Source organism: Mauremys reevesii, linkage group 2 (genome assembly GCF_016161935.1).
Source record: "Mauremys reevesii isolate NIE-2019 linkage group 2, ASM1616193v1, whole genome shotgun sequence".
NCBI classification, from domain to species: domain Eukaryota; kingdom Metazoa; phylum Chordata; order Testudines; family Geoemydidae; genus Mauremys; species Mauremys reevesii.
The window spans coordinates 265,830,723-265,843,964 of NC_052624.1; the positions used below are offsets into that span (position 1 = coordinate 265,830,723).

General features: G+C 43.4%; 1 protein-coding gene across 8 annotated transcripts in view; it reads right to left on the reverse strand.

Annotated features, from left to right (window-relative positions):
• The window catches only part of ATAD2 (ATPase family AAA domain containing 2), an 80,627-nt gene that overhangs the window by 66,936 nt on the left and 449 nt on the right, over positions 1–13,242 (reverse strand). For 3 of the 8 annotated variants that reach the window (XM_039521249.1, XM_039521247.1, XM_039521245.1), the window contains exons 1-4: positions 10,741–11,231; positions 4,089–4,231; positions 2,883–2,932; positions 1,613–1,775 (exon numbers count right to left, since the gene is read on the reverse strand). In XM_039521249.1, coding sequence (XP_039377183.1) covers positions 1,613–1,775; positions 2,883–2,932; positions 4,089–4,231; positions 10,741–10,962 — 578 coding nt within the window. In that variant the 5' untranslated portion in view covers positions 10,963–11,231. Of the gene's footprint in view, positions 1–1,612; positions 1,776–2,882; positions 2,933–4,088; positions 4,232–10,740; positions 11,233–11,256; positions 11,355–13,242 lie in introns of those variants that run through there. The other 5 variants (XM_039521248.1, XM_039521246.1, XM_039521251.1 and 2 more) reach the window with 4 other exon arrangements.

The window sequence follows — 13,242 nt, forward strand, 5'->3', positions numbered from 1 at the left end:
TACTATCACAAATTTCAGTCAGAAGCATTATTTTAAATCGACAGTGTCACTTTAAGAGATAACAGGACAAAATGTTTACTCACCCATAACTGTACTTCTAAACTTAGTATTGTTTTTCCATAGTTTAACTTACTAGACATGCACTCTATTGCTGTTGAGCTTTGAGAATCGCCAGGAAAGCAATGCCCACTGGGGCTGCACAAGTGCCATCCTATAGCACCAAACATTCATAGGCTATAAAAGGAAGAAAACTCCAGCACTAATATGGTCACTAAGCCAACTAATTCTTTCCTCAGTCAAAAGTGGAACTCCATCACTTAAGCCTCCCCCTCCCCCCAACTTGTACACATGTGGCGTGAGATCTATTTAGTACATAAGGAACTCCTGACACCAAGGAAGTTGCTACACCAATCCATTACTGTCTGGATGTACGTTACTTCGATGCCTAAGATGGTGACAGAAACACTAGGGTCCCAGAATCAACCAACTCCTTTCTCGGAACGGTTTATTCTTAAATCAGAACAGATGCGAGACAGTATTTGGTGTTTTGGTACCATGCGACTGGCTTCCTCATAACTGGCATTTTCTGAGCTGAAGAGGGTAGTGGAACCAGTTGTAGACTGCAAAGTGGACTGGGGCCCTGGCTCATAAGGCAAGCCTAGAGCCACCTCACACCCTATAAGCAAGGGTTACAACAGTGGTCCTCAAACTTGTCATGTTGCACCCCCTCCTTACCCTTGTCCAGATCCACCCTCCTCTCGAGCTGGGGTTGGGAACCGGGGCCTGGAGCAGGGCCACGGCTCCTGGGGTTGAGGGTGTGGAAAGGAGGGCATGCAGACAGGGTAAGGGGGCAGAGGCTGCAGCCAGGGGTGGGGCCAGAGCAGAGCTGGGAGCAGAGCAGGGCTGGGTGGTGCTCCCTCCTTGCCCCCGCCCCCTTAGGATGCTGGACCAGGCCTGCTGTGCCCCACCTCCATGACCCTTAAGGGGTGGGCCCCACAGTTTGGGAACCACTGGCTTAGAGGCATACAGGCTTTACATCAAGCAACAATCCAGGAACAGGGTCTTCAAAGCAAATTAAAACAAAATATGTATGCATCAGATTCTAAGGACATAAACACACACCTTTGAACTCAGTCTTGGTAGACTTTGAGACTGGATTAGTCATAACTCTCCAGGGGCTAAAACCGGGGTCAAAGATGCACAACAGCAAAGACTATAATAAAATTTTAAATTAAAAATGTCTAAAAATACTAACAACTACAGGTCAAGAAAAAAAAAAAAAACGTTATCCCAACAGGGAAGAAAGGCCCTACCATTTACAATTGACTAGAGGCAGGAAGGAAACAATGTGACTGGGACCACATGGTCCTTTTATAAGCTTGGTTCTGAACACTTGGTGCCCTGAGCAGGTGGTTGTGCATCCCAATAGGTACTGCATTATAGAAGGCTCCTGGAACTTGGCAGCGCCGTAGGAACATATATAAAGAATTCTCATAGTTAATTTATTTTTGGCAAACATTTTTAATAAGTTTAGCCCACATGGTACTCAAGCACATGCTTGTACGTAAGCCTTTAGGAACCATTTTACCATCTTTGAAGGACAGTTACTTACTTCGTTATAAGTTTGTCAAACAAGACGGATTGGTCTGTAGTACTATAACGGCTTCGCCTGATTCTGCAACTGCGACGCACCTCCACATCCCCACTCTCTCCATGGACTTTTTCAGCAGCTTTCACATCAGCTCTGGTTTTCAAAGATCTAGTGACTGGAATTACTATGTTTATAAATATACAATATTAAAGAACATTTTACCTCAACTATGTAGAAAAAAAATCTTGCAAAAATCCAGTGTTGGACGTTAGTTTAAATACATGATTGAGAGTTACTGTTATCACTTATTTTAAGTTGAAAGTACTTCTACACATTATATTCTATACTTAAAATCACTCAAATACAAACTATATCTCAAACAGATTTAAAAAAAAAAATGTAACCAGCAAAGATAAGTATGCAGTTTATATTCTAGCTAAGAGCAAACTGGAATAATTATTCCAATCTTGCAAAACACAACCATGCACGATTTTAGTCCACATTTTCTACTTTTAAGATGTTTTCCTTCACTGATTTATACAAAGTTGTATCATACAAATATTTTTAAATACCAGAGGCAAGCTATTTACAACTAGCTATTTTGGGTGTGTAAATCTTTGAGTACTCAACTTGACAGATTAGAAAGGGATCATATATACAGAGGGCCAATGTTCATGCTTTCAGGAGATTTAATTTGTCTGAAGTTGTGCACCCACATACAGACACACTCAAAATCTCAAGTCACTTTTGAAAAACCTGGCAAACATTTATACATGGCATCGTTAACCTCACACTAAAAAGGCATGCTTTTAAAATAGTCTCTCTCACACACACAGAAATAATCACTACTGTACCACACAGTTAAAATTGTACACAAAATAGTCATTTAGCTCAAACACTTTACAAAACCTAAACTTGATTATAAACACACAGGTTTTAATTATAGGATAACCAGTTTACTGTAAACAATGAGAAGTTGATTGCAAAACCTAGAGTTTTACATATTCCAAGTACTGTTCTTGGCTTCTATCATCATTGTAAGGTTGCATAGAAAATTCAGACACCCTAGTGTTGCCCAACCAATAACTTTCAATCACTGATGGAATACTGCATACAGTGTATTTTAGTTCTGCTATTAAAGTTAGTTGCCTTAAAATGAACTAAGAACACTTAATTTATTCAGCACTGCAGGTTGATTTCAAGTGAAACAATTCGAGTTAAACAAAAACACAGGCATTTTAAAAACCTACCACTAACTAAAAATTGGAAAAAAAATATTTTCTTCCTTTACCTGCTTTACAATCTTCATTTTTTTGGTCAGCCTGCAGCTTAGCCAACTGCCTATATAAAAAAGGGGAAATATAAGAGTTATTCCACCTGCTTAATCTATTTGGGCACCAAGTTTAGATTTCACTAGCTTAAAATACAGACTTATGCAGACAAAAGATCTATCATTTCTATAGGGCCCAAAGACCACAAAGAGGGTCTGGGTACTGTATGCACGTACATAGGTCTGGGAAAGCATTTGTAATTTCAGACTTGGAAAGAGATCATTGGTTTGCCCCACCAAAGTTTTAAAGTTTGAAAGACCAATTCTAAAAAGTCCAAAAAAAGGACTGATATGTGAAGCATACATCTATAACTGTGGAGTTTTTCTTGGCTTAACTATGGTAGGTAAGGCAGAGATAGTATATCCTCCTTATACAAGCAACAGTAGTTACAGAAAAAAAAAAAGTTATTCAATTGTAAGGTTATTTTTTAAATGAACATTAAAATTCACTTGGCCATGGTACACTCATCTTTTCTATTCCTTTTTAGTTTAACTGTAGAAATTTAATAAAGCATGGTTCAATCCTTATATTGCTCCCTTCCCTGCTCAAATGAAGCATAAACTGATCAGAAAGTAGATGGAAGAACCAGTTAGGCAGGAATGCACAAACCAAGTCAACTTGCTCTTAGTGAATGGGGAAGTCTATTCTCAGCCACCGACAAGGACACAAAATGTGACTGCTGAGAAGACAAAAAACTTCATCACTGAAAGTATTTTTCCCCAGGAAGTTAAACATTTGACTGTTGGGGGGGGAGGGGGGGAAGTCTCCCACCTTAAAATTAAAGAGACACTATCAACTTATATACCACTCTTACACCTGAAAAATTAACCTACCATTGTTTCAAATTACAGTTAATATTACCATAAGATGATTTGAAAAGAGTATCTTTATTTTCTTTTACTATGTGCAGGATAACATTGTGTATAATTAGTTCCATCTTCCCCTGTTTGCGGAGATTCTTAACAAAGCAACGGAAGAGACATTTCCTCCATCTCCCACCCCTCCCCAAAAAAGAAGAAATGTCTGTTTGTAAAAACAGCAAAAATTAGGACGACAATCTAGGAACTGATGGAATATTTTAAATTACTTTTACTCCTCCCTTGCTTTAAGTAACTAGATTTCAATTTAACATTGATTATTAAGAGACATGAAAAAAGAGCAGTTACCTTGTAAAGTGTCTTCCATTAACATTCTCACTTAACATTTCCATACTTTTGTCAAAGCTAGAGTCCGAAGAGTGCAGGTTACTTTTTCTCATTGGTCTTAAGGTATGTCCAGTGAAACATTCCGCTTTGCCAGAAGAAAATTCCTAAGACGACGAAGAAAAAGAAAATATTCTAGTTAAAGCATGTACATTTAGCAAAATGGGAAAATTACTTCTTTCCTGCAAATTTTCCATTCTAGGACCCTCCAAGTTAGAGAGTATTCACAGTGGCGTATTCTACATCACCATAATCTTTATTCAGAGCCTGGGTTTAAGACTGCTCCTCAGGAAGAACCCTCTAGAACGACAGTATTTATCCATTTTGGAAAATAAGAGTATGTCACCGCTATAGCAGCACAGCTATGCCGTGGTAGCACTAGGGCGTAAATGCTTCTTATATTGCCAGAAGGGATTAACTCCATTGATGGAAAAATCCACATCTCAAAGAAACAGTAGCTAGGTAAACAGAAGAATTCTTCCATTGACCTAGCTGCATCTACACTGGGGGTTAGATCAACCTAACTACCGTTTTTCACAGCCCGGAGCAACATAGGTAGCTCAATCTAATTTTTAAATGTAGACCAGGCCTCAGTACTATTCAATTCAAACCATTTGCAGCAGAGCCTTGACTTGAAATTTAGGGATTTCCTGGAGGAACACCTTCTTCCTTTTCAAAATACTTAAGGGAGCAACAGCCAGAAGAAACCCTAGACATAAAGCAATCCTCCGAGGGTCAGACTGTTGGATATGGAGGGTATTAGAATGAAAATTCACAGGCAAGACACAGAATTTTCCCTCTCAGTCCCCTCCATGGCATACAGTCTTCACTATGGGATGTAGAATGCAGTAGGTCATCCCAAGGGAGAATTTAATTTACCCATGCAGGAAGGGTTAATGGAACATGCTGTTTTGTAACAGCCTTCTACAAAACACTGCATCTGCAGGGACAAGGATGTCTCATATTACAGAAGGGTAGATGGAGGTCTCTGTGGTAGCCTTCCAGGCCTCCTCATTAGATGTGTGATCTCTGCTCACAAAACTGTTGCTCTTTTCAGAATGCATAGTAATGTGAAGTTGTACCTGAGATACTGAATAAATAGGCACATCTAACTTATGCACTTCTACTTTCTGAGGATGTTCGGATTCAGTTAGAAGGGCAATAATACCACTTTATATTAGGACACTGGACACCTTGGTGATGGAGGACTGGTTAGTTCACAGAACTACCATCTTTGATAGAAAATTCAACTGAAGTTTCATTGAGAGCATACCAAGGTCTGAAATCCCAGTTGGACAAGGAGATGGTGAGCAGGCAACTTATTTTCAGTCAGAAAGAGACCTACCACCTACATGTTTTAATTAGCACTCACAAGCCACAGATCAAGATCATGATAGGAATATGCATATTGCCAGAGGGCTGAGAAGAGTGGTGGTCTTCAGGAATGTGTTATGTGATGGTGATGAGGCGTTGGTTTCTTATAATGCAATATGCCTTGCAGACTTGCCCTTCTAAGAAATGTTGACCTTGAGCCCCAGGGTCAGGCCACCTTATTATAAAAACCAAACATAGAATGTCCTTTGCTTCAGCTGATTGGTGTCCCTTGTAACTCCAACATCTAGACCTCAGAAGATTCACAATGTCTGAGATGCTAGGAGGGCTTTTTATCACTTCCTTAGAATAAAGAACTACAGCTCCTTCCTCTGAGCTTCTCAGTTGATGAGTTAGTGGATACTATTCAGGATAGGTCCCTGTTACACTCTGTTGTGTGTGCGCATGGGTTTGCTGGGAGTTTGAGCGGCAGTTCCAGTTACACCTAGTTCAGGTCTGGGGTCTCAGACCCAAGAGTTAATGAGAAAAGTGATTATTAAGGAACAGGCCACAGTGAATATAATCTCCTTAACCATCTTTACTCTGAGTGACTAAGGGGGGAAAATGAATAAAGGAGGCAGTCACAGAGTGACTAGCACTTAAGGGTGAGCTAGGGCTAAGTGCATCTGTGCCTTATTAGTACACCCCAGTTTTGTTAATTGATTGGGCCTAGGAGGAGGGCATCTGAGTCTTATAATAATGAGATGAGTGCCTTCTAGGAAAAGGAAATGAACTCCTGCTGTGAGGAATACAACAGGAAGAGAAATAAGCATAGCTGGGAGCTCAACAGCAGCTGGAGAGTACTCCTAAATCCAGTCAGGACCAGTTCAGGGCTGACTCAGCAAAAGCTGAGCTCTAGAAGGAGACTCTGTGGAGCAGTCTGGAATTGGGTGAGACTACATGAGGAGAAGGGTGCTGCAAAGCCCCTACATCTCAAGAATGAAGAGTGCTGGGAAATAGCCAAGGAGGCTGGAGTTTATGTCCAGTTGCTTAAGGAAGGCTGCACCAAAATGGAGCAAACTGCTCCCTTAAGGAGGGGCCTGCAGCTGTAAGAGACTATGGCCTAGGAGTAGAGTCCTGGGAATCTTCCCACCCTTCTACAGGAAAAAAGGCTGAGGAAATAGCAGAGGAGACTAGAGTTCATATTCAGCATTGAACAACTTGCAGTTCTTCTCAGAGGTAGTCTTATTTGCCTAGAGAGGGTGAGACTGTGAAAGACTGAGTGTGTCACCAGCAACCTATAGGAGATGCTGCAGTGCAGGTCTATACTCCTTGACTGAGGCCTTTTTGACAACTTCATGAGATTAAATCACCCGCTGATTTTGGGTGTCTCTCTCTCTTATGTAGTACCTCTTGATTTTTTCCCAAGCTGGACTTAAATGCCTATAGGTTGATTAACAGGCTTTCAAACTGGTCTGTGATCCAACAAAAGGCTAAACGATCTAGACTGCATTCCCTGGTTCTAAGTGCATCTTGCTGAGCCAGCTGGCCTGGATTTTCTTTCTTGGTGTAGAACTCTGAGGAATAGAGCATCCACTTCTGGATCGAACAAGGCTGCTTCTCTTCAGGAAGATGGTATACATACATCTGCTGAAAGTGGAGGGGTGAACTTGACAGTCCATAGTACAAGACAGATTATACTCCATGTCTACTTCTTGAGCTACATGTCCCACATTATAATGGAATCCAGGTATGTTCCCCATGCACAAGGTCTTCTATATGGACCCAACATCACGTAGCTGTTAAATAATTAAGAATTCATCAAAGATGCTAGTACTGGACCTCTGATGAAGTTCTTCATATACTGATTTGTTGTAATTACAGGCTAGATACAAAGCTAGAACTGTGCTGAGAATTCACACAAGGATAACCTGGAGTTGAATCTGAGCCTTTTATTTTAGGAGGCCATGCTAATGTTTGACAAATCAGATCCTATCTTCTATCTCTCTTGAATTAAAGATGGTCTTGGCCAATAACTTAGCTGCTAGAATTTTGTGAGGGCTGTAACTGGCCCTTCCACTTGTTCACGCAAAGCCATGCTTCAGAAGGCTTTTAGCAATGGCTGCTGTGCCCTGTAATCCAGACAAGGACAGACACGTTTCCTTTTCACTTATGGCATTCCTCAGGGACATGTATTTGGAAGTTTTAAATGCACAGCAAATTAGAGTCTGGTGAAACATCAGTCTTGGAAAAGTAGGCTAGGGAAATCTAGTTTAAAAGAAGATTTTATGGACCGCAGGTCTCAGATTACAGGCCCCTTGCTGGGGCTGAAGCCCTAGGTCTTTGGCCCGCTATGCAGGGAGGCAGGGCTTGGGCAGGCTCAGGCTTCAGTCCCCCCCCAAGGGGGTCATATAGTAATTTTTGTTGTCAGAAGGGGTCGTAGTGCAATGAAGTTTGAGAACCCCTAATTTAGCTCAAAGCTCCAGCTTTAGAGATTTCTCCTGTTCTTTAGAGCTGTCCCCCAAACTTCTTAGTAGTGTGGCTCACTACAACCAAGTCCCGTCCCTCCCCCCCACCCCCCACTAAAGCAGGACACTAGATTCAAGATACTAGAGTTTGGATGGTTTTGAGACTCAGCAGGAGTCACCTGACAAAAGCAACTAGAAGTTATAAAAAGATCAGTTCTCCATTTACATCCAGTACAAGAGGAGAAACATGCTGGAGGATTCAAGCTCAGGAGAAGGGACTCAAACCAATTCTCAAAGAATGTTCAAGAGTGGTGAAGATACTGAGGCAGAAATTGCATATAGAATTTTCTTATTTTACATAGATCTGTATTCCTCTTGTGCTGTCTAAAGAAAAGAGTGATTGGTTTTGGAAATCCTTCTAGAAAAGCTTGTGTCTGTTTGCTTCAACTTTCATGCGTCTCCAAAGAGGTAAACTAGAAGCCAGAGTATTCACAAGAATGGAGCTCTGGAAAAGGGTGTACTAAAGTGCTGAGGTGATATTGGAGGAGGGGAGATCAGTACTGGTTCTCAGGGCCAAGGGAAGCTGGATCAGCAGCTCCCACTCCTAGGGAAGGATTAGAAGTGGGGATTAAGTATTCAGGGGTAGCTGTATCAATCTGTAACCACAAAAACAAGGAGTCTGGTGGCACCTTAAAGACTAACAAATTTATTTGGGCATAAGCTTTCGTGGTTTTTTACCCACAAAAGCTTATGCCCAAATAAATGTATTAGTCTTTAAGGTGCCACCAGACTCCTTGTTGTTAGAGTGGGGATTGACTGCACAAAGTTGCAACTGAAGTACAGTAACTCCTCGCTTAATGTTGTAGTTATGTTCCTGAAAAATGCTACTTTACCTGAAACCAAGTTAAACTAATCCAATTTCCCTATAAGAATTTATGTAAATAGGAGGGGTTAAGTTCCAGGGAATTCTTTTTTGCCAGACAAGACTATACATACACACAGGATAAGTTTTAAACAAACAATTTCATATTGTACACAGCAATGATGTTTGTGAAGCTTGGTTGAGGTTGTGCAGTCAGTTTCTGTCTCACACACACGACCCACCTGGCACTTTAGAAAGTGGAGAGAGTGGTGTGCTCCAATGGGACGGCATGGGTTCTGCGGGGAATGTTTGAAGCCATTGCCATGCATCTACTGTGTCTCCTCCCTCCATTCCTGCTGCCTTGTAGAGTGTGAGGCTACATTAACAACGTGTTAACTCTTGAGGGTTCAGCCCAGTGTTAGTTCATCATTTAGCTGCAAGGCATTCCCAGGGAAATATCCCACCCTCTGACTCCACAACCTCAACCAAGCTTCACAATCATCCTTGCTGTGTATAGGATGAAATTGTGTGTTGAATATGTATTGTGTGTGTGTGTATGTATATATTAAAAAAAAAAAGTCTTGTCTGGCAAAAAAGAATTCCCTGGAACCTAACCCTGCCTATTTACATAAATTCTAATAGGGAAATTGGATTCGCTTAACATCGTTTTGCATAAAGTAGCACTTTTTAGGAATATAACTACCACGTTAAGCAAGAAATTACTGTACTCTATGTCTACTGTGTCAATTGTTTTTAATAGGTAAGCCAGGATGAACATGGCCAGCTCTGGGATGAGAGACATACCAGGGGAGATGGGAGGAGGGAGGAGAGAGAAAAGAGAGAACCCTAGTGTGTGGCAGATGGGAATATTTTATATAGTTTGTGTTCAGAGGAGGCAGGATATGCCTGTGCATTTGTCTCAGTTAGAACTGAGAAGGATTTACCCTTCCTAGTTTCCAGAAGTTTTCTTTTAGATAAGAGGCTCAGGTCTTTTCTTAGTAGTTCCCTCCTTAGCAGGGAATCCTTCCTCTCTCTCCCATATGGCCATGAATTAAATTCAGATGGTCTCAGCAAGCTGGTACTTTTTAGGATGCTACAACTTTGTGCTGCAGCAGCTTCAGTCATTGTGTAAAGATAGGATTTGCCCTCACTGATTTATGCAAGATGTTAACTCTGAAGGCTAACAAAGACAGTTAACAAACTGTAAAACTTTCATTGCTGACTACATGTTAATCTGCACAACCCACCACAGTAACATCTAATTGCAGTGGCCTTGTCTTCACTGCTAAAAGATAAGTTTTCATCTGGGGTGACTGACTCATGAATTATCCTTCAATTTAAAAAACCAAACAAAACCAAACCACACAAACAGTGGAGACAAGCAGATAAACTAAGCAGGGCCAACCGCAGCAGGAGGATAGTGATGACCTCACCAAGTTTACATCAGAGTGAGTCTGAAGTGCTTTATCTCTACTGTGGAGCCCATGATGTCTGTCACACACACACACACACACACACTTAAAACCCTAAGGACAAGGCCTAAGGCTCTGACTCTCAAACAGTAGGTGAGCAGGAGGCTCCGGAGCCAGCACGTGGGGAGTGAAGACGGCTTCGCGGATAATCCGGTTACCTAAAGCCAGAGCAGAGCCGACCCCAGCAAAGGGGAGCCAAGCCGGAAGTATCTCACCACAGGCTCCCGCTGTGGAGAGTCCCCGCCACGCCATGGGGATGGGCCCGGTTTTCTGGGCGGAGTTTACAACCCCACCCCTCCCCCAATTCCCCGGGGATGGGGATGACCAGGAGAGCTCGCCCCCTTCCCCCACACGCCCCGCCGCCGCACAGTCAGTGGGGACGGTCACCGCCGAGGCCAGTGCGGCGGCGGGCTCGGAGCGGGGGGAGGGGTCCGAGCTCTTCAGGCGGGCCTGGGGGAACGCATCAGCACAGCTGTCCGCAGCAAGGCTGCCCTGCTACTCACGCTGCCCGTGGCCTCCGGCGCTCTCCCGGCTGCTCTGCTGCACTTGCTGCCGGAGGCGGCTGCGGCCGAGCGGGTGCCCATCCTGCGGCTCCGGAGCACCGGGGAGTTCAGGGACAGGAACTCGGAGCTCGAGTCCATCAGGTTGTAACGGGACCCCTGGCCGCCTCCGGCCGGGACAGGGCGGCCGCGCCCGCTGCCCGTGTTGCTCCGTAGCATCACCATGGCCGGACCTGTTCCGGCTGCAGAAGGGGGCGGCGGCTTCTCTCCGAATTCTGGCGCCACAAACCGCGGGCCGTCGCTTCACCGCCTTTCCGTCGTATCTCTCCGCCTCCACCCCTCATTAGAGCCGTAGTGCGACTACTGAGAGCGCGCAGGTCGTGTGGTACCTGCTGTTCCTGTTACACTCACTCACCCGCCCCGCGGGCGGCCACCCAGAGGAGACGTTCCGCCCCCGCCTCCCTTGGGACTCTTTCCCCGTGTCGGTTAGTCCCGGGCAGGGTGCGGAGAGACACGTACCGGCACTGAGTCCTTTTGGAATTTTTGGCGCGTGCAAAGTTGGGGGAAGTGTTTTGCCCGGCTCTGATTGGCTAAGAGAAACGCGCTCAGCCCGCCTGCTCCAGTTTCCCGCGGAAAGGGGATTCAAATGCCAGGCCCTTAAAGAGACACTGCTCGAGAGCTCACACAGCTGTTCCTCGCCGAGCCAGATCCCCGCGAGGCAGGTGCAGGTCTTGCAGGGGCCTGCTGTAAAGGCCAGGGCTCTAATTCAACAGGTCCTTGTCAGTGTCATTACCCCCCAGTCAGTGCCCAGGCACGGGACATTCAGGGGCAGGGATGCACATACCGTCTGCCATGCACAGTCAGGCACACAAGGAGATGTGCACACACGTTGCAGCTGTACTAGGCACAGGACAGAGGGAGCTTTCTCCGAGCAGCTGCTGTCTCCATTTGCTGATATACTTAAGAAGACAGTGTACTTAGAGTGAGAGCCGTGGAGGTAAAGGGACAATGCCCACCTCTCTCACAGAGGTTCATCAAGTTTCCACAGGAAATGTTTGCAGCCACTACCATGCGTCTATTTTGTGTCTATTGTGTCGCCTCCCTCCATTTGTGCTGCCTTGTACAGTGTGAGGTTATATTAACGTGTTAACCCTTGAAGGCTCAGCCCAGTGTTAGTTCATCATTTAGCTGCAAGGCATTCCCAGGGAAATATCCCACCCTCCGACTCCACAACCCCAACCTAGCCTCACAGTCACCATTGCTGTGTACACGATTACATTGCTTGTTTAAAACTTGTACTGTGTATATAATGTCTTTTGTCTGGTAAAAAAAAATTTCCCTGGAAACTAACCTCCACCCCCCCCCCCCTTTACATTAATTCCTATGGGGAAATTGGATTTGCTTAAAGTAGCATTTTTCAGGAACATAACTACGACATTAGGCTACTAAGTAAATACAGTAACTCCTCACTTATCTGTAAATTCTTATTTTAGAAATATTGCTCTTTGGCTCTTGTGGGCCCAGCTAAGATGGGGACATAACACTAGTAGCCAGCATATTCCATCACAAAAAGAGTGCAACAACATTTTCATTCCAAAATAGACTGTTTAAGCAAAACAGATTAATTTTTCATTAAAGTCCCTCCCCTGCTTCCTGTTTTGCTTCCATCCTCCTGAACAATAAGCCAAACTCAAGTTTCAAATATTAAGATTTCATTCTCTCAAAAAAGTTTAGCACATTTCAGTTAAAAGTGCATTGTCAGCTACAAAGCTCATATCTACACACTGCAAATGCTGATGTGTTCTCATCCACAAAAGTGAGAGCTTACTGTAGTTTTGATGTGACAACAACATTTTGCTTAAGTGTCATGGCCTGGAAATGAATTAAGTATTTTTTTGTGATGTTAGGGAAAAAATACAAGCAAACAAAAGACAAACTTTCCACACAGTCCTTCCTATAGGTAGCCCTACCCATCACCAAACTATGGGGCAAGACATAATAGCTACTAGAGAAGTGCATAGCAATGAATACAGCTTTTTAAAATTAAAAAATAGTCTTACATTATTAAACCTTATGATCGTGTAAAACAAAAACTGTTTTTTTTGTATTTTATGGCCCATGAGATGAAAGGCCCTTGTGCAGCCATTAAAAGCTTGCTTAACCTGGCAAAGCTGCCAGTTTTCAGGGCTTAGAACTAGCTCAAGAACCTCTTCCGCTGATTTAACAAAAGGGCAACCAGAAATAAAGGTATTGTATTTAACTTCAAATATTTATTTGGCCATGTACAATTAAGATGTAAAACACTTCTCTGGGGATGTTTTCCATGCACCCTGTGAACAGGCTTCCTTTTCATCCTCAACATCTTAGCCCACAAAAGCTTATGCTCAAATACATTTGTTAGTCTCCAAGGTGCCACAAGTACTCCTCATTCTTTCTTCTTCCTTGTGGCTCAGGGCAAGTCTCTCCCTCACTAACAGCTCCAGATTCCATTCCTCTGCCCTTCTT